At 45.4% G+C, this 20,993-nt stretch overlaps 4 protein-coding genes across 7 annotated transcripts; 2 read left to right on the top strand and 2 right to left on the bottom strand.

The window, feature by feature from the left end:
- Nucleotides 1-149: 149 nt before the first annotated feature.
- LOC6496048 (thymidylate kinase) lies at nt 150-1,288 on the bottom strand. The gene is made up of 3 exons (XM_001960079.4): nt 1,039-1,288; nt 612-978; nt 150-522 (listed from the first exon to the last, which is right to left on the bottom strand). Exons 1-3 carry the CDS (start codon nt 1,118-1,120, stop codon nt 336-338), a joined length of 636 nt encoding a protein of 211 aa, XP_001960115.1. The 5' UTR covers nt 1,121-1,288; the 3' UTR covers nt 150-335.
- Nucleotides 1,289-1,405: 117 nt separating this feature from the next.
- On the top strand, nt 1,406-7,603 carry LOC6494553 (uncharacterized protein CG5098). 3 transcript variants are annotated; one of them, XM_001960078.4, is made up of 6 exons: nt 1,406-2,353; nt 2,420-2,617; nt 2,830-3,047; nt 3,124-3,548; nt 3,610-6,119; nt 6,182-7,603. In XM_001960078.4, the coding sequence occupies exons 1-6, from the start codon at nt 2,279-2,281 to the stop codon at nt 6,713-6,715; spliced, it is 3,960 nt and encodes a 1,319-aa protein (XP_001960114.3). In that variant the 5' UTR covers nt 1,406-2,278; the 3' UTR covers nt 6,716-7,603. The 3 variants fall into 3 exon arrangements, with proteins under 3 accessions (XP_001960114.3, XP_032306223.1, XP_032306224.1); XM_032450332.2 differs by having other exon boundaries at nt 3,121-3,548; XM_032450333.2 differs by lacking the exon at nt 2,420-2,617 and having other exon boundaries at nt 1,406-1,688; nt 3,121-3,548.
- Nucleotides 7,604-15,567, bottom strand: LOC6496047. 2 transcript variants are annotated; one of them, XM_001960077.3, is made up of 5 exons: nt 15,232-15,567; nt 11,569-11,795; nt 10,598-11,514; nt 8,772-10,392; nt 7,604-8,716 (listed from the first exon to the last, which is right to left on the bottom strand). In XM_001960077.3, exons 2-5 carry the CDS (start codon nt 11,792-11,794, stop codon nt 7,791-7,793), a joined length of 3,690 nt encoding a protein of 1,229 aa, XP_001960113.1. In that variant the 5' UTR covers nt 11,795; nt 15,232-15,567; the 3' UTR covers nt 7,604-7,790. The 2 variants fall into 2 exon arrangements, with proteins under 2 accessions (XP_001960113.1, XP_014763618.1); XM_014908132.3 differs by having other exon boundaries at nt 8,772-8,898; nt 15,232-15,558.
- Nucleotides 15,568-17,090: 1,523 nt separating this feature from the next.
- On the top strand, nt 17,091-17,570 carry LOC6494554. Its single transcript, XM_001960076.4, has one exon. The coding sequence runs from the start codon at nt 17,091-17,093 to the stop codon at nt 17,322-17,324; it is 234 nt and encodes a 77-aa protein (XP_001960112.2). The 3' UTR covers nt 17,325-17,570.
- Nucleotides 17,571-20,993: the final 3,423 nt, after the last annotated feature.

Raw genomic sequence — 20,993 nt, 5'->3', positions numbered from 1 at the left:
CCTTGAACAACTTTCGTCAAGGGGATTATGGAAATAAAATTGCATTTACGTTGGGGGCTTTCAATTAATCCCACCTACACACACGAATGTGTACATTTCATTTGTATAACCCCTTTGCATTCCTTAATCTAGTTGATGTACATTTCGCATTTCGTTCAACACCTAACGACCTTCGCTGCCGATGGCTTTATTTATTGCTTTTTATCCTTATCGTAAATTAAAAATTAAGCGCAGCCAGCAAAACAATGGGCATTTAAAACATTTATTACAAGCGTACGTGTATTGCATAAATCAACGTAAATCCAGGCTAATAAATGACCGTGTTCAGCGCTTGGCTATGACAACTTGTCCAGGGGCTGGGTAGTCACTTTCGGGAGGAGTTTCTCCGCAATTTCAGCTATCAGGAAGTGCAATTCATCCGCTGTTACACTTGCATCCAACTGGTGCCAATAGGTTGACTCATTCGAGAAAATACGATCGTAAACTGCTGAAACGCGGCTTTGAAATTCAACTTTCTCGTAGCTGTGCATTGGTATGGAAAAGATAATAGGTATTTAGTTTACTCTTTGACTCAGTACACTTTGAAGGTTATCCTGCCCCCAATAGCTCACCGCTCCTCGCCGAATTCACTGCGCTCTGCGAGTCTGTCAGGTACAGCTCGAAGGTAGAAAACTGCGTCCGGTTTAATAAGACCTCTTTCCGGTGCATAACACCAATCAAAATCCATTCCCTTGGCCACGCTATAGGCCACTCCAGAATAGGAGTAACGATCCACAATAAGGGTCGTGCCGGCAAGAAGTTTCTGTCTCAACTTTCCCATGAGCTCCCAGCGGTTGACGGAGAATAGGAGGTGGATCACCTCATCCTGCAGGTCCTTGCTGTTGGTCAGATAACTGTTAATGACCTGACCAATGTCTGTACTCCGATCCGGAAAGTTTAGGGACTCTGTAGGTATGCCTCTCGATTTGAGGAGTTCAGCTGGAAAGGATTGATGGCTTAAATGAATGTGACTTACTTCTCGCGGTTTAAATTGCTTACCCAGCCGACGGCTTTGTGTGCTCTTTCCACTGCGATCGCATCCTTCAAAAACAATAAGCGCTCCACGCTTAATAGGGCCCATTTTGCGAAACAAATTGCAATTTTTGCGGTTTATGCATTTTTAGGTATGACCGCATTTTAGCCGCCAAATTAATTTCCCATAGAGGCAGTTGTACTAAAAGAGGGAAATTTTTAAAATTTATTAAATTAATTGCTTGAATACATTAAATAATATTAAACCAAAGAAGTAAAAACATTTTCAAAAATAAAATATTTATTTTATCAGTCAAATTCAGGTTAGTTACAAAATAAATAATTCTGGTGTATACAGTATTTTAAATCCTTTGCTGTTGCGGTATTTTATCTTTTGGTATTCTGCCCATAACTGGCATCGGCCACCCTGCCAACACACATAAATTACATTTTGTTTTAAACAATTGAAAAGCCAAAATAAAAGTAAAATACGACAACGAGTTAGCGGCATTTGTAAAACCAGCATCTATAGGACGATAATTATTGGCCGCCATGTGTTAGCTGCCGGAACGCCGCCCCGTAACGCGTTTCTCTCGGTCTGGGATTTTCGACCCAAAACAAGAAAAATTCGCACGCCGTCGCAACGAATTCGCAATGCGCTACCGCTGAAAATCGAGGTACCATACAGCTTTTACGCCTTGGCCAAACTAACAAACTAAACGCAAAGAAGCCAATAACGCTTTGGCGAAAGCCACAAACAACTGGCAATGGAGCTGAGCGGCGTAAACGTGGGCAAAAGGACGTTGGCCAGTTCAAAAGACCGCGTGCTTGTGGCGTAGCGTGCAAGGGAGGTTATCGCGCAAGGACCACGAGAGCGAAGCGGCTCCTCGTTCGCTCGCAGAAAACGAAGCGGCTCCCTTCCTCGCCTCTCGCTCCGCTCGCCTGCCTGCCTGCTCGCCGAAAACGAAGAAGAAATCCTTCCGTGGGTGGTGGTGTTGGTGTGAAAAAAGTGCGTGCGGTGCGATACGGTACGGTCTGTTTATGGGCCAATTGGAGCCGCATCTTGGGAGTTAGCAGCTCCTCGATTCTGTTCAACTATCCTCTGTCCATGTGGCAGGACCTTCCGTCTGGCGGGTGCAAAATTAGACGAGGTTCTTTCCCTTCTTCCCCTGCCACTCTCTCTCCCAGCTGTCCCTTTACCAGTTAACTATCACATTCCCACGGATTGCTAGACACCCTATGATCCTGGCTGCCAATTAGTCCTGTGATGGCTAACAACAATCACCCGCATCCGGGCCATCTAAGCCAGGCGGCGCAGAACCCATCATGGAATCCCCTGCAAGTGAGTCTGAAACCGGAAAAAATGATATCTCCAGGCAATACATAATGGTTCCTTCTGTGTTTACAGATTCCATCGTATATACCGCGGCAGCCGCAGTTGGCGCACATGTCGAATGAACGGCCCGGCATGGTGCGCTCTCCGCTGGCCTGGCACATGACCGGGGGCAACTCAGCCCCCGCCCAGCCGCCACATCCTCATCCGCATCCGCATCCACCGCCGCCACCCGATGCCATTTACAATTTTATGTCGGCCAATCACAAAAACGTAAAGCCGCTATGGATCGCAAAGAACCAGATATTAGATCAACCCGAAAAGCATGCTCGATTCTCCCGCCTTTAGTAGAGCCTCCTTTAGCCTCGTTTAGTTATTGTTGTTATGCGTTGACCTAAGTTGCTTTGTGTTGTTGCCGCCTGTTGTAATCTTTTGGTGCAACAATTGCCATCATGTTGCTAATAAGTGTTTGTTTTGTACCTTAGCTGGATCACCATCATCAGATGAATCCATTGCTGGCGCCGCCATACACTGGAACATTACCATTCGACTCCATGGACCTGTCGCTGCAATCCGCCCGCAATGCGGCCCAGCCGTTGGCCAAGCAGCAACAGCAGTCGCAGCCACAACAGCAGCACCCGCAACACCAGGCGCAGCAACCACAGCCGCAATCGCTCATCCATGCCCCTAACTACACATCAATGTGAGAGATTCTACTTATTTTTCTTCAATGACGAATTTTTAATGATCCTCTCCTCTCTCTGATCCCCAAAAAGCAGTCAAAATCTCACGACCAATGCCGCGCAGCAGCAGCAACAGCAACAAGGGCACTTGGCCGCCATGGCTGCTGCCCATGCCAGCTTACTGCAGTCCAGCGGCCAAAATCCAGTGGTTCCTGCTCCTGGAATCACAAATGGTGCTGACTGTGAATCGCTTCTGCCGCCTCCGCCACCCGCATCCGTATCCTCCGGCAACAGCAATCATGGCGGGAGCAACAACAGCAGCAGCAGCAACAACAACATACCCAGCCCGCACTACATGCCAACTCGCGACGAGAACTTTAAGCTGGCGCAGCTGAAACGCAGTTTTGACCACGAACTGGCGGGGAAGAACATGCCGAAGGACAAAGACTGCGGCTACCCGGGAGCAGGACCAACCAAGCTACCTGCGCACAACGTGCAACAGCAACATGCCAATAAGAAACGTGAGTTTATATATATTTCAACACAAATCTTGTATCTAATGTGAGTCTTTTCCCTGGATAGCCTCGCCATTACGCAACTTCCACCAACAACAGCAGCAGCCACAGCCGCCGTACAACTTGGCAGCCAAATTCAATGGCCCGCAGACACCACCCACTCCTCAGTCACCGCTGGGGTCTGCACCACATCAGATGCAATCACCCACCATGGACTACAATCAGCTGCATTTGCATCATCCACTGAATAGTGCGGGAGGAGGTCCGGTTCCAGGAGGCTACCAGCACCTGCAGCCGGATCAGTCACAGTCACAATCACAGCCGCAGTCGCATCCTCAACACTTGCACTATCTCAACCAGCAACCGCCGTCTCTGCCACCCCACTTGACCAATGCCCAGTTTCAAGGGCAACCGCAGGATGTGGTCCACCAGCAGCAGCTGGGAGCCACAACACCGCAGCAACAGCAGACACATCATTCCCGCAATGCGCAACTGACGAATCTCGACCTGGCAGTGAAGAGCAAGCCGGATTCGGAAGCTGAGGAGCAGCCGGTTATTACGGATCTCTCCTACCGGAACGCAGATTCGGAGAAGCCTGCTCCGGAGGCACCTGAATCTCCCTACCTGACGACTTCCAACGAAGAGTCGCTGGAGTCCAATAGCAACAGCAGCAATAGTCGGAAGCGTCGCAAACGAAAATCCAGCATGGTGATGCGGGTTACGCCAAACGAAAATGCCCCCGAAGGAGCAACTACGAACAAGCAGCAACAGCAACAGCTCATTCATGGCAACAGCTGTAGTCCCAAAAACGGAGGCACTGAGTTCCAGCCGTTTAGCTTGCAGAATGAGAAGGCGCCGCAGGAGAACGGAAGCAACGGATCGCCGGCACCGGCGGAGAACAGCAATAGCAACAGCTCAACGCCGTATAATGACAATGAGAACCCCAAGACCAAGAAGCAGCGGCAGGCCCTGCTGCAGCGGAACCTCACCGAGCAGCAGCGACAGACCCAGGAGGATGAGCCAATGAAGAAGTTGACGCCGCCGAGCATGCCACCACCCAGTCCGCAGAGCAATAGCAGCAGTAGTAGCTCGAGCAGCTCCAGCGCCAACACCCATAGCAGTCGGGCGAGCAGTGATATTCGTAGGGATCAAAAGGTGGAGGTGAGCAACAAGGCCATCACCGATACCCCTGCATCGCCCGCCCTCGTGGAGCAGGGCAACATAGATGCTAGGCCGGCGGTGAGTGTACACGAGTGCGACGAGGAAGAGGAGTCGGCGACGAACAAGTCATCCCCTCCAGCTGCACCTCCTGCCCCACCTGCTGCAACAACACCGGTGACGGAATCTCCGAAGAAGACCGAAGCTGAACCCTGCCCCTTTGGCGAAGTGGAGGATAAGCTGGAGCAGATGTTCGCCGGCATCGAGGAGGAACCAGATCGCACCTGCACGCCAGAGAAGTCTACCGCGGAGACGGGAGAAAATGGGAATCACGATTTGAGCGCACAGCTGGCTCTGGACAGCGCTAAACCAGAAGAGGCGCCAGCGGAAAAGGTGGAAGCGGCGCCAGTAGTTACCCCAACGCCTGAAATACGTCCCATGGCGACCAAGGCGGCGATGAAGTCCACGATGCCCAGTCCTGTGCACAGTCCAACGCCAGAAGCCCGCTCCACCTCAACTCCCTTAGCAGCAGTGGATGAGGAGAGAGCCAAAGAATCTGCTGCCCCCAAAGCACCACCAGTTCGCAGGCTACCTCAACGCCGCCTCTCCATGGGAATGGATGCCTCCCTGCTACGGTTTATGATAGACGACCCACCCGCTAAGAAAGCGACGGCACGAAAGAAAAAGGCGGCAGATCCAGAGCCGGTGGATGACGAGGAGATTGACGACGACAAGCCCAGTACCTCGGCCGCAGCAGCGGCTGCACTGGCAGCTAGGTTGGCTCCCAAGGGAAAGGCTGCCCCTGCAGCCAAGAAAAAGAATGCCGGAAAAGGTAAAAAGGGAGGAGCATCGGGAAAAGGCTCCGGAAATGCAAAGAATGCCAAGCAGAATGGCAAGAAGGCCGGACGAAAAATGCACAACAACACCACGGATGAGGATAGTACCTCTGCGCCCACAAATGGAGTGACTTCCGCCCCGGACCTCAAGGGCAAGTCCCCATTCATACTCATCAAGGCTGACGGAAGTGTGACCATTAAAAATACGCACAACGCCGAGGATGTGAATGAGAAGCAAACGAAGGCCAAGAAGGCGCCGCACGAGCGGAAGAACCTTCGGGGCATGCACAGTTCAACGCTGAGCAATCGCTACGACGCGGACACCACGGACTCCACCTGGATATGTGTGTTTTGCAAGCGCGGCCCCCACAAGCTGGGCCTGGGGGATCTCTTTGGGCCGTATTTGGTGACCAGTGACTGCGAAGAGTACCGGGCAGCTCTGCAGGCACCGGGTGTCCAGGACATCGATGGTTTATTTGTCAGTAAGCGACGGCGTGAGGATATGGTGAAGGTGCAGGAACGAAATCTACCCGTTGTGCCCGCCACTCTGGCCACCATTATGCAGGCTCCCAAGATCAGCATGGTAAGATGATAGATACTCTGGCTGGGATGAATTTTAATCTTAAATCACTGATACTTTTCCAGCATAAACGAAAACGAAAACAGACGCATGACAGTCAAGTGTCTTATAGCGACGATCCTAATGAATCGCAATCGCAATGCTCATCGATGGACCCGCTGGACTGCAGTCACGAGACCAAGTTCGTGGAGACGTTTCGCGGCATGGGCAAGACCTCGGAGCACGGCTACGAGGTGTGGCTGCACGAGGACTGTGCCGTTTGGAGCAATGACATCCACTTAATTGGCGCCCATGTCAACGGACTGGATGCGGCTGTGTGGGACAGCACACGGTATCAGTGTGTGCTCTGCCAGCAGTCGGGGGCCAATATCTGTTGTTTCCAGCGGTGCTGCAAGGCACCCGCCCATGTTCCCTGCGCCCGATCAGCCAACTGGAGTTTAAGTGAAGAGGACCGCAAGGTCCACTGTCAGTTACACAGCGGAGAGTCGGGTGTTGCCGAATCCGTGAAATTGGAGCCCCTCATTCCAGTCGTATCGGTAGTTACACCCGCTCCTGCTCCAGCACCACCGCCCGCATTCAATGTTCATTCGCTTCCCTGAGTACGAGTGCGCGTCCAGAAATGCCGCCTGGTCGCCGAGCGTTGAGCGTTGAAGGCACAACCCCGAATCCAAATCCAAATCCAACAATCCAATCCAACCAACTCCCAACACCACCCGCAGTTCGCTGCAGCTTTTACTTAAGCTTTTGTACATAAGTTACTACCGACTGCCGTTGCCGCCAGGAGGGCATTTCGTAATCCGTGAAGTGTTTTTTGTATAAATTCGCTGTACATTTTTAGGCTTTGACGCACCGCACAGGCGATAATCACAGCATCCTTAGTTGTTTATATTTAAGTTACTCCTAAAACCCTAAATTATTTTTTCGGCTAGTACTACGCACTATTCATTAGTACCTTTTAGTTCTAACTACACGTAAGCTTGAAGACTCCCATCAAACAAAAACAAAGCCCACGACGTTATACCCTGCATCACAAATGCCAATTGTATCGATTTAGTTCAAATTCAAACTGTGTGTATAAACGACGAATACTCCATGCCATACCTACGATAACTACCGAGTAATCCAGATAGCTGATCGTAGACATCAGGAAGATTCCAATCCGATGCGATGAGATGAGGAACGTTGCAGTAGAGTTACTTATAAATAGAAAATGTTTGACACCAAGTAAGCGATAACATTCGATGCCCAATTTAAAATGGAATATTGTACAACAATATAAATAATATAACTGATAAACAAAAACACATATGCGACAAAAAATAACAATGATAATAGAGTGGTAATGTAAAAGTTAAAGCCAGCTAAATTAAACCTTGTATTGTATTCGTATTTGGTAAGATCTGTACGTATTGCTGATAATTTTAAACCCTAAATTCGTATAAACAATAAAAACTTAATCTCACAAGCAACTGATTAAATGATTCGTATATTTTTCGTTCGTTTTATTTTGCAATAAATATGAAAAGAGTATACACACACGCGCATATGTACATTAGAATAGAACATGGGCTTCTGTTTCGGTCAAAACAAGTGATTGCTATGGTACATTGACTTAGCTTAGACATAAATAGTTCATTAATTTAGCTACAAAGTACTTAATTATCATTATCTCGTTCAATAGCGACGCAGTCTCCGGCGCAGCTGTTGCGTCACATCATTGGGCAGCCGACCCACGCTACTCTGGGGCACATCGTACGATGTCCTTCCGGCGTAGAAGGCGCGCTCCCTGCTTTTGCTCGATCCGGCTTTGTTGGTATCCACCAGTTGCAGTTGACTGGCGGACACATCGCTACGCTTCTGAGCCAGCTGCAGTCCAGGAATCAGACCATTACCCAGAGTGGGCAGCTGCACATTGAGGTGGTCCACATGGCGGCCAACTATCACCGGTCCCTGGGCAATGTTGCCGGTGGATACCGATACGGGAGGAGCCAGAGGCGGGAACTGGGGCAATTGCTGCTGCTGTTGCTGGTAGGGCACGAAGATATTGGGCGTCAAATAGGGCTGCTGGATGGAGTGAATGGTGGGGCGTTGCTGTTGCTGGTACTGCTGCTGTTGCACCTTTTGTGGCTGCTGATATTGCTGATAGATGGTCTGCTGCTGCTGCTGTGGTTGCTGATACTGCTGCGATATATAACTCAGTTGAGGTTGCTGCTGAACGGACTGCTTCTGAACGACACGCTGCTGGTGCTGTATGGCTTGCTGATATTGCTGCTGTTGCGGTACACGCTGTTGCTGCTGCTGTTGTGGCACACGTTGCTGCTGTTGCAAGGTGGCAGCAGGAGCAATATTGCTGGAAGCCGAGGAACTTTGTTGTCCAAACTTGTTGTTTAGGAAATCGTTGAGGGAAACATAGGAGTTGCCTTGCTGTGCGCTCCTAATAGGTGCCTGGGTGGCCAAGTTGGAGACAATATTGCCCACTGAGTTCGGAGCAATTCGCTGACCCTCAGCGCGAGCAATCACAATTCCAGGAGGCGTAGGCAGCGACAGTTGCTGCTGTTGGTGTTGTTGAGGGCGTGGGGGCACAGTCAGACTTGATATAGCTTTTGGAAAGAAGGATTTAGAAGATGCCCTTTAGAAAAGGAAAATATTTCTTACCTGGCGCTGTTGCCGGCTTGACGTAAGTGTTGCTGCTGACTGCCGGTTGCTGCTGCTTAACCACCTGACGTGTGGCATGTTGCTGCTGGCGGTGTGGCTGCTGTTGCGACTGGGCGCTCTTGAAATTCTGCAAAACGGATTCGTCAACAATGGCGCGGGTTAACTTATCGAAGGAAAGGAAAGCGGAGGAGGGCGAAATGTTGGATGTGGTCTGAGATTGAGTGTGGGTCTGGGGCTGGACGGGTGCAACTAATCCCCCAGTGATGTGTGTGCCAAAAACGTGTGACTGTTGGATGGGTTTGCTGATCTGTGGTGTCTGGTTGTAGGTGAAAGCATTATTGTAGTTCGAGGCCAGGGCGGAGATGTGTTGGTTCAAGGAGGCCAGCGAGGAGGAAGTGCTGGGACTGAAGGTGCTAGTGATGATGCTTCTCGGCGTGGTGGTGCCGCGTGTTCGCTGGACTGGCGCTTGAGTTTTGAAGTTGGAATAGCGATTCTTGCCGCGATTCACGGAGGCCGTGGGTCTGGCCGAAGGTGCCACATTGTAGCTTCTGGGCGTGGTTGGGCTGGGAGTGGTGCTAACTAAGCTGGCGGTGCTTCGAGTAGCTGGCGTATAGACGCGATTTCCGCGCTGCACTTGGAAACGTTGCAGATTGTTGTGAACACTCTCCCAGCTGGGCTTTCCTGCAGGAGCAGGCACCACCTTTGTCTCCCGGTCGATGTCTCTAACGCTTAGTTTTTTGTTGGGGCCTGGTTCTGCCCCACCGCGCACTTGGGAAAGGGAGGATACAGTGGTTGTAGTCCCGGGGGTGGTGATGGCGAAGGGTGATGTCGTGGTTGTCTTCGTGGTGCTCTTTGTGGCCTGGGACAAGCGGTTTAAGCGCAATCTACTGGCAGCCAAACGTTCCAGGTAACTCTTAGTGGGGGCGGTGCTTCGCTGGGTGGTGGTCGTTGTACTAGGAGCACGCACCACCGGAAGAGGACGAATGTTGGCCCTCTTCAGCATGGCTGCAGGACGATTGCGACGATATCCCTTGATGCGTTCCTGGAAGCTGCTGACCTCTGTTACCGTCTCCGTGGAGGTTAGCATGGTGGGTGACGCGGCAGTGCTGGGGGTGGTGGTCGTAGTGGTAGAAGTGGTAGTGCTCGGAACACTACTGGGAATACTGCTCTCCACCAATTGATTGGTCAGGAAGGCCTGCTCCGCATCGTGTGAGGTGAGTTGGACACCTGCCAGCAACAGCTTAGCCGCCTCGTTATGGACATCAGTTTTCTCAACGGATTCGTGACTTGGGTCTGGTACTGGCTCCGCCGTAACAATATCCTCGCTAATGGGCAAGCTAGCCGTTAAAGCAGCGGTCTGGCCAATGGATTCAATTGCAGGCACTTCCCCAGAAACCACCAATTCCGGTGGTGCCAGCAGTGTAAGTGGTTCGGGCACGGTTGTGGATGTAAATGGAGCTTCTGTGGTCTCCGCGATGGTTACTTCATCTCCCTCAACTGGTGGCAGAGTTGGAGCAATCAGCAATGGCTCAATGATTTCAGTGGTAGGGCTTGTGGTTTTTGTCAAAATGTGTTTTTGGTGGTCAATGGATTTGTGATCTTCGGTGGGTATCTCGTTGGGCTGTGTTTTTAATTTTAAGTGTGATGTGTGTTTTGTGGTTTCGAGTTGCAAATGTAAGCAAAAGTTGATAGCGATAGTGGACAGAGATAGAAAGATAGATAAAGAGAGAGATAGTTAGGATAGCTCTAAGATAGAGTTACTAATAGTGGAAAAGGATTAAGATATTTTTTATAACTACTAAAGCTAGTTCGAGTCTCCAACTTACCGTAAATCTCACCGTACTGGCCGTCAGTTTGGGCTTCTTATAGCCGTAGCCATTGGGCGATCCCTTCTCCGACTGCATCGCAAAGCCGCGACTCAGGAACCGGAAGGGCTGCTTGACTTTCGGTGGAGCCATCGATTGATAACCGGAAACAGAGGGATCCACATCCGTGGATACTTCGTCCAGCAAATTGTTTATATTCGAGACCAGATCAATTTGAACCGCTTCATCCTTCGTGTTCCGAATGTGCTTCATGTAATCCGGAGCCAAGTTCTCTCCAGACGCGGATATGGCATCCGGAAATTCTTCCAGGCCGGCATTTACGCGTTCAGCAAAGTTCTTCTGTTTTTGGTAGTGATATTCCCGGGGATATTCCGCTATGATATGGGCATTGGTGTGATCAAACTGAATGCCAGGATCGGATGACAGTTCTCCCAAGCTGTTTACATAGATACCCTCATCGTCACCGGCAGACTTTGCCGGAATCAGTGGCTCACTCTTGAGGGCCTCTCCGCGTCCAACTTCTTGAGCAGATTCTTGGGACACAACCGGTTTAGCAGCCGCTGGCTCACTGAGAGTACCGCCATCTCCACTTAGATCTTTCCTGTGACTGCGATGGGGATTCTGGGATTGAGTTTGGACCTGCTGCAAGGCCTTTGTGATCGTCTTCATGGGATACTCCATCATGTGACGCACTCGCTCCATCATCTCGTGGGTGCTGCCGACGGTTTTCTCCTCGTTCATGTCATAGAATCTCTCAGACTCGTCGCAGTTGACGTTGCGATACCAGTCGCAGACAAAGTGCTTCTGACTGAAAAGTGTTCCATTGGGGCACAGGAAGCCGAAGCCCTGAGGCGATCGGGCGGTATGGGCACAGATGCGGAACGCCTGGCAACGACTCTCCACATCGGCGTAGTATCCTGGGAATATAAAGGTTGATTATCTAATCTCATTTAAGGTGATGGACAACCCACCTTCATGACGACCGCGGCAGACAAAGCTGGTCTTGGGAGGAGCACTCAAAATGGGATAGTCCAAGCCGGGCTCTCCAGGAATCGTGTGCCGTAGGTCGAACTGCTGATCCGTATACTCGTTGGATTTGTCGGCATCCTCGAAGTTTCCGTGGTTGCTGCTTTGGCCACTGACCACGCCCACACTGAGGGCGAAAGCCAACCACAGACAGAAGCTGGGTGGCCACATGCTGGAAAAAGCAAAAATAAAAAGCAGAAAGATGCGAATTGGATTAATTGTGACATTTTGTAAGCGGCGTTTTGCGACACTTTATTCATTAGGCTGATTGATAAACCATGAATCGGGCCATAGCCGGGCCAAGCTCATTGATTAAAATGTGCGTTTTGGCCCATTTGCATACAAATGCGGCTAACAACGGAAACACGTAAGGGGCAACTAATTAGCATATGGATGGAGCATAGCGTATCTTGTAGTATCGAGGCGTGTCCAAAACTCTCACGTAACCAAATCGAGCGGATATTCAACTGCCCAACTGATTTATGTGACCCAAACAAATGCCGTTTACGGTTGGGACACTGACTATTTTGCGGGACTGTGCGAACACTCAAGCGTAGGAGCTGAGGGGCCATTTACGGCAAAGTGTGTCCATCAAAAGGCAGTTAAAATTCGATTGGGCTTATCTTATGCATTCCATGCTGTCAATAAAAGGAGGCACTGTTGGACCCTGAAATGCCCGCCAAGATTTCCGCTTGATCTAGATGTGGTGCCACTTCGAATCGCTTAAATATTTATGATCAGATCTTGATTCGATTTCGGATGAAGAGTTCATAATTTCACTCTCTATGCCGAATGCGTATCATTAATCATCTGGCTGGCGTTTAATTGATGGGCAACGATTATTAATCACAATCGGGCCTTATTAGAATGTGGCTAATTCCGAATTAGCCAAAACAAATCAATACTAAGCACAAACAGAAATCAAGTATTCGTAGCGCTTCCAGTTAAACACTTGAGCCATCAATTCTCGATGGGCCGCTGAGGTCATTTGCCGCTATTATGTTTTATGGAATGATATGTGCTGACAGCGAAGATACAGATACAGATACAGCGGGAAGCGGGTAGCGCTGATAAATTTCATATTTCATGCAAATCAAAACGAAAGACTTAGGCAACGAACTTGCCAAACTCTTCACAATGCGAGCCATCTTCACTTGTCTTCACCCTGAATTATTACCTTTAATTGTTCGCATTGATTGTTGTGTAAGGAAGTCGAATGGTTGGCAGAAAAAATAGCACTCCACCGACCGCTCAATGAAACTTTTCAGTGGCAATTGTTCGCCAGAGATTTGATTTGGTTAGTGCACCTCAAAGGCATTTAAAGCAAATGAAAACGAAAATGATGAACTGTGCCTGCTAATAGTTATTTCTGGGACCTTTGTGTTGTGATGGGACCCCTTAATTGTCTTCCATTTTAAAATGATAAATCTATCGTTTATATAAGTCCAAGTGGCTGGTGATGTAACAATTGTAAAATCATAATTATGGCCAAAATAATTGCATCGCAATAGTTGACATTCCCTGGCAGTCAATAACCTTCCTGCAAGTCAACAAACTGTAAGCTGAACAGTTCTATATAATGACTATCTAAGCGACATATAATTGAATTTTAATGATTCCTCTTTGGCCAGAAGCTCTTGGGAGCTCTTCTCCACTGTCTGCCATCCATCCATCCATCCATTCACACACAATCACAATATGCAAATGCCGCGATTGCAGACGAAGAATGGAAAATAGGAAAATGACTTCTTCAAAGGTGGTACTTATCTTCGGATTGGAATGCCCCGCAGTCTCGTTACAAAAAAACCATTTACAATTCGACACTTTCAGGGTCAGTATCAAAAGCAAAGCACCACAGAAGACCAAAAATCAAAAATCAAAAATCTGAAAACCAAAAACCGAAAGCCGAAAAACAACAGACAACAAGGAAGCATTCGGTGTGCGATACGAGTAGAAAATGTTTTACTTCTCATTGTTTTCAATGATCCATCAAAACATTAAAATGCCAGACAAATGATGATTAAGATGAGAGGCCCCCCGAAAACAAGAAGCCAAGAATAGGGAAGGAAAATTTCAGATAACAGACTTTGCATTGAAAATACAATAAAAGAGAATGGATAGAAACCATCAAACCATTTTCAATGAGATGATGGTGGATTATCCAAAAGATCTTCAGTATTTGCTGTAATTCATGCCTCGATCATTATTTTTTATGATCTCAGGCTGAGTTTGGTGCAAATTAATTGGCAGCACGTTTCGAGCCGGGCCGAAGTGAACCATAAATCTTCAACAGATATCACGAGAACGGGTTACCCCCGGTTGGATATATTTAATTATAGCGAAAATCTAACTTTGACTCCATGGCGCCGACAAGCCTTGACTCTCGAGTGTCATCCCGCCGAAAATTGATGACTGGCACAGGGATGGGTTCAAATTTATAGACATACGTATGTGCGAATATATTTAGAAGGATCTTCTCGACATGTCAGTCTCATTTTTTTTCCAGCGCTTCTCACGATTGCTCATCAACTTTTTTAGACCGATTTGACTTGAAGAGCCCGCATCTCTGGAATTTGGTCGGTTATGGTCAGATGACGTAAAGCGAGTGCGTAACACGAGATGAGTGAGCCACTTCTGGCTGTCTCATCGATTGGGGGAGATCCGTGAATAGCTGATTCTATATCCGTATAGTTATTTCGATTTAAGAGCTTTAGATCGTTAAAGCTATGTAAACATATCATTTACGGATTACAGATACTAAACAGTTTCAAGTTTTTTTATTTTGGAAGTTTTTAGGCTCGAAGTTTTAGGTGAAAATTACAAATTTTATCCTGATCCTGTGCCTTTAAAGTTACTAAGTTGCAGCTCTATGCTTAATTTACTCTTGATTCGGTGAGTTGATATTTTATTTTAGAATATGAAATTTAGGGGCTTAAATGTTAATGTTATAATGTTTTTTAATGTTTAAAGTTAAAAACCTTTTCAAATGTAAGTATTTTAGTACTACCTACCATACTACCTACTTTCATATCTACTATAAATTTAAGGAGCATTTTGAAAAGGAATATTTTTAAGGTTGTTATCTAAACTCAGACTTAAGCGGATGATTGAAAATATATATAAATTACTGTGATTCCAAAAATACAAGTTCAAAAACTATTTCAAATTTTTTAAACAATTTTAATTTTTATATACTTTTATATCATTTTATGATTAAAGGACTTTTTTATTGAATTTTCTAAGCTAAACCTTCGGTGTGATTAAGACATGTGAGAAGCTATGAAAACAAAAATGTATTTTTAAAAAACACAAAATAGTTTGCCACACATAAAAATTATGGTGATATCCATGATTTTAGAATCTTCTGACGCTTTTTATAATCTTTTTTCTTTAATTTACTGAGATCCAAGATTTAAGAAGATTTATCTAAGATCTTAATATGTTTTGGCTCACATTTTTGCTTACTGTATTTTTCAGAACTTTAGCGAATTTGTGGGCGTTGGGTATTTGTCAAGCTCAACTTTTAATGGTTATATATGTGATTATTTATTGTTTGAATTCTCTCAGATGATTATCTCTTTTTGTATTCGATGCAGTCACATTTTTACCTTATTAATCTCCGAAGAAACGATTTAACTGGACCGAAATTTAATTAGTTTTTCGGTTAGGTCACCACTTTTGTGAACTTTTGAAATAGGTATGTGGAATTTGTTTTTCGAGCACAAAATAACTTCACAAACACACTAGCTGCTATCCTGCCAGTTGTATGGTTGATATCCTTTTAACAATTCGTGGCGGAAAGGAGCCGGCAACGGAGCGGAGCCGTGACAAACTGAACCGTTCGAGGCGCGAACTTGAACTGAACTCGGGCATCCAAAAGGTAATCAAAATATTTTGGCCAAAAAGAGTTTGGCCAGCAGCAGCCGCAGCAGCAGCATCCACAACCCAGACATTCAGACCCCAAATAAAAAACAGAAGAAGATACAAGTCAAAACCAAAACAACAACAAAGGCCCAATCGATTGCGTGTGACGATGATGATGATGGCAATGTTGAAGCTAATAATGAGGATGTGGCTGCTGGGAAACCGGTGACAACCTGTTGCTGTTTCTGGTGAAGATGTTGCCTCTGCTAGCCTACATAACAGTATCAGTTGGAATCCATAAAAATGAAAATAAAAGAAAGGAGCCAACAAAATGCTGTCACCTATGTATGTTTTATTTTTAAGGGCGTGTATGCCTGGGAAATTATAAGACAGTAGAAACTGGCAGTGAATGGAAGTTAATACTTAAATAGGTGACCTTCAATAACTGTAATAATAAACGTATCTAAAAACCGCATAATTAATCACGATGACCCAAAACAATAGCTTTTTTTTTGGCACACATTTGTAATTAATTTTTTTTGTAACTTTTAATTAAAATGAACCTTTTTTTATTGCTTCGAGATTGGATATTATTTACCACCAATTATATTATTTAAAAAGTTCTTCCTTGATGTCTTTCACTGTTTTTTTTTTTAGTAAATCGCTTTTGTTTTCATTTGTCTTTTTGTCTTAACTTTTTTAGGTTTTCACACGCCCAGTATATTTTTGGTCGAAAAATGTGGCAAATCGGGTTATAGCCCGGCGAATTCCTTCCATTTGGGCCGAATAATTTACTGACCACGCTTTATGTCGCGGCAGAGGTTAATGGAAGGAAGAATAACCATTTCCGCATATGATCCTAAGACGGCGTTTGAGTATCGTGTGACCCAAATCTGAAATTTTAATTAAACAAAAGCTCGATCAATTAACATTAAGCGCTGCTAAGCAGCTGCACTTGAGGCGCGTTTTTTTGGCGGCTCTTACGGGCTCTTTTGGCCAAATGATTGATGGATGGCGGTGGCGTTGGCGGTGTCATGTGGCCATCCGGTCATCTGTGTGTTGGTTCATGTGAGCAGATCCACGCATATCACATGAAACGCCTTGATGCGCGTTCTACAAATTGGATTTTGAGCGCCATCCAACAAGCGGACAAGCTGAAAAATTGTTTGCCACAGTATCTGCCCCTGATCCGCTTAAATATTGTTTAATCTTTAGTTTTATATTATTTGTTATTCGCTGATAAACGTGTCGGACAAGTGGCCAAATATTTGCCATGACTGCAAGCGTGTTTACAAGACCGATTTCGAGGCCCTAACTAAAATCACACAAAAAAAACAAAAGCTAAAAAAATGCTTCAAAAAAATCATTGTTTTTGTATCAATAGAAAAGGGAGGAGTATATTTTAAAGTATATCTCAAAAATTATATGCATATTTTTTCCAGTGCCTTTAGTTACTGGCCAACAACTGTGGCAACATTGGGAAGTGGGTCAGCAACTTTCAGTACCACTGCCGCATGTGCACTTGCACCACCCTACGGGGTACATAATCCATATAAAAGCAGCATTCACTGGTTGCATCATCATTTAAATGCCAGTAAAAATAATGTTCGTAACTGCATTTAATCTTCTTTTAGCAGCTCTGATCGCTGCATCCCTCCTGGTCCTGCCCTCGAAAGCAACACCCGTCATGGATGACACTGTGGACAAACCAAATACCGACTACAAGGCTCTGTTCATGGCATATCTGGACATGGGCACTGCCCTATTTGGAACCTGGGCACCCGAGGGCGCGATAGAGGAATTTATCAGGAAACGGGAAGCTTTCTACGATGCTTAAATACGATCCTGGCCTTTCCAAACGATTATTGCATAACTCCCGCAAGCTTAAATAAGAGGAGAGACCCACCATCATAGATGGATGGTGGAGGAGTTAAGGGGTCAGAGATAACATTTTAATTATGCACGCTTCAGTTTTTGGCCATATCAGCCATCATTACCAATGTGTCTGTTAGTGGCCATTAGACATTCGCTTGTTAGTTAAGACTAATACACTATCGAAAGCACCATAGACACTCTTCTTATGTTTGCAGCTAGTTTGTATAAAAAATATATCCTTGACAACCGATTCTATTTCTTTTTTAATTATACTTTGGTGTAACTAATTTCTAAGCTAAATAAGCTACTATCTCAGATCATCAAATGATTACCTGTGCCAACTGTTTTAACCAAATCTTAGAGTATTCTTCTGAGTGCTTCTCATAACCCTCTTAACACTTTTTCAATTTTTTATCTTTTCTTAACCCATTGGCAGTGTGTTATCTCTGAACATGACACTTTATATGTTTTCTTTCATTGGCAAATTATTTATTTTTTGACAAATCCGCTGAAACAAAGACAAAAAGTAAATAAATAGATAAATAAAACAAAATAAAAGCAAAAGCTGCCTGCCATCCGACAATGTCTGACATCGATCAATTTGTCTAATCATATTTATTTATACTCCTCCAACCTCCTACCAAATCCCATTCGTTTTTATGCAAATAAACAAAACCCTACCTCCTACGAAATTGATCATCATTATGCAATGGCTTATAGAATTCAAGCACTTGCCATTGATTGAATCTTTGGGATCTGGCGGATGATAAACGGCCCACTGATTTGAATGGATCTTGTGCGAATGGGCAGGTGGGGGGGGATAGAAGACAATCAAAATAATCACCTGGCAAATTCTTTCATTTCGATTTCAATTATTTGGCATAATAAATGAAGTTGGCAATTTGTCTGCGGCTCGCTTCCAAGTGCCTTCTTTGTCATGCTGCTGGCAAGTGTTTTTCTTTCCATAAATTAAGTAATCCAATTGTTGGCCGATTGCCAGCCCATTCATCGTGCTCCACAATATATATAGACAGCGGTTTCTTCTATATATATTATTGTTATATTTGACCTGAGGGTAATGCGGGTTCAGCGGGCTCAGCGGAGAAGCGTTAGAGTCTTTACTTCCTGCACGTGTCAAATAAATTATCGAGTCCGCAAATCATCATTTGGCCTGGCTTTAATTGCAGGTTATCTTGGCTGTCAAAAATTTTTATCTCTATTTTTCCAGACATTATTTTTTTTTTTGCCGGCTAAACTATTATTAAAACTGAATTTGCCAGCTGAATGGCCAAGAATCTGAAACATAGACCAACAAAGTCTAAAATTTAGCGGCTTACTCACGTGCCAAAGACGCAAAATAATTTTGATTCGTTTTTAATAATTAGTTCAGTGGTTTCATTGATATAATTCAGCTCTGAAAATATTCTTGTGAAAAAGTGGTATTTATAAAAAAAATCTTATAAGCTGACCAACATTTTCTATGCATTTTTTTCAACACCTGCTGGCATTAGTTTTCCCCCTCGGTTCCGACACTAATTAAATGCAAATCCGATCGCATTAAACCAAAAAGAGGAAGGCTTCAATCATACCCAATCCATCCATTCATTCATCGCGATGAACTTTAATTTGATTACGAGCCCGGGAAGAGGGCTGAACATTCATACACAAATTTTCGAATCACGGGAGCACGCAACCAGTGACCGGGCACCGGTAATCATCATTAGTTGGCTTCAATCATTTGTTTTCCGCTTAAACAGTGAGCTTAGCATGCAAATAAGCCATAGTCTTAGCCATCGTCTTGGCTGAGAGCACCACCACCACCACCACTGCCTCTATTCCCACAGAAGGCGAAGACTGATGGGCGTTCGCTTCTAAATGCCATGTCAAACATCACATTACTCAAAATGTTTTCCAAATTTATCGAATAAATCAAAATTAGCGCTCCGAACGGCCAGAGAAGCTGGGTTAAGTTTCACTTTCATTCGACCAAAAATTCCCCTATTCTCCCCCTTCAAAAAGAAAAAAAAATACATCGAATATCACTTTCAATTTATATAAAATTAAAGATTTTAAAATGATGTAAGCTAATGCCTGATTGGAGGCAGGCATTTCTAAATCAAATTACTTGCATTGATTCGGTTAATTGCCCGAGCCAAATGTTTGTGAAGCTCCATTTCCGTAGCCCCAGGAAAAAAATTCCAAAAAAATACCTGGGACCCAATAACTAAAACCCAAACCCCAAAAAACTAAAATCAAAATAATCAAACGCCTATTACATCACATCAGCATATGTATGCAGATGTAGCCGGCAAACGGCGTCTGACAAACACATGTTAATTTCCACTCATCTCTCCAAAAACCAAAAATAAAAAAAACCGAAAGGTTCGTATCTTGTTTCTATTTCAGCGTCCCCATTTCTTTCCACGCCGCCGCTCATATTATTCATTTCTTTTGGCAAGCCAAATTTCATAATCACACGCTACCACTCGGCACCACTCGATCCGGATTATTATCAGCGCCATAAATTAATCAGAGGCAAGAGGGACTGAAAATTGCGCTGGTCGCGCATGCCCCAACTCCCATCGCCCAATGGCCAATGCCCAGCTTATGTATAGAGTCTCCCCCAACCCAATCTCCGAGAGAAATGCATATGCAAATGGGGACAGAGGGCAGAGGAAACGCTTTGATTTTGCCGGACCCTACCGGTCTGGGGCGGGATCGGGAGATATTCGTGCTTGCTTTTTTATTTTTAAAGGGAAAGAAGCTGGTGCAAGCGAAGCATTAATTTTATTTTATGTTTTTATTATGCATTTGCCGGCCACATATTCATTTTGGTTTTTTTTTGTTTTAAACGCACGATTGCCTCAAAAACTAGCCAAATACCAGTGGAGAAAGTGGAGGAGCTGCCGACGGGCCTATCCCATTACGTACTAAATAAAATGTTGGATTTAATAGGACAGTGGGTTTCCCATGGGAAGCTATGTCTATATCTTTGCCAAAATCTATCCAATCCTCAAGCGGAGTACTTTCCTGTAGCTCCATTCCCTTTCATTCTGCATCAAAACCTGGCAAAAAAATTTTCGATCCATATTTTTCCGATTTTTGCAGGGGATTCCCTTGCAAACTCCGGTATTATCCCATATGGCCCCAAACAATGTCTATATCTTGGCCAATTTCCATCCGATTCTTGAGCGGAATACCTCAATCGATTTGTAGCTCGATTCTCTTTCATTCTGCATTAAAACCTGGAAACAAAATTTTCGATCCATATTTTTTCGATTTTTGGAGGGTATCCCCTTGCAAACTCCGGGATACCCCCATATGGCCCCAAACTCTGTCTATATCTTGGCCAATTTCCATCCGATTCTTGAGCGGAATACCTCAATCGATTTGTAGCTCGATTCTCTTTCATTCTGCATCAAAACCTGGAAACAACATTTTCGATCCATATTTTTCCGATTTTTACAGGGGATCCCCTTGGAAACTCCGGGATACCCCCATATGGCCCCAAACTGTGTCTATATCTTGGCTAATTTCCATCCGATTCTTGAGCGGAATACCTCAATCGATTTGTAGCTCGATTCTCTTTCATTCTGCATCAAAACCTGGAAACAAAATTTTCGATCCATAT

This window comes from Drosophila ananassae, chromosome 3L (genome assembly GCF_017639315.1).
Source record: "Drosophila ananassae strain 14024-0371.13 chromosome 3L, ASM1763931v2, whole genome shotgun sequence".
NCBI classification, from domain to species: Eukaryota; Metazoa; Arthropoda; class Insecta; order Diptera; family Drosophilidae; genus Drosophila; species Drosophila ananassae.
The sequence above is the reverse complement of the archived record's forward strand: the minus strand, read 5'-3'. Positions and strand labels throughout refer to the sequence as shown.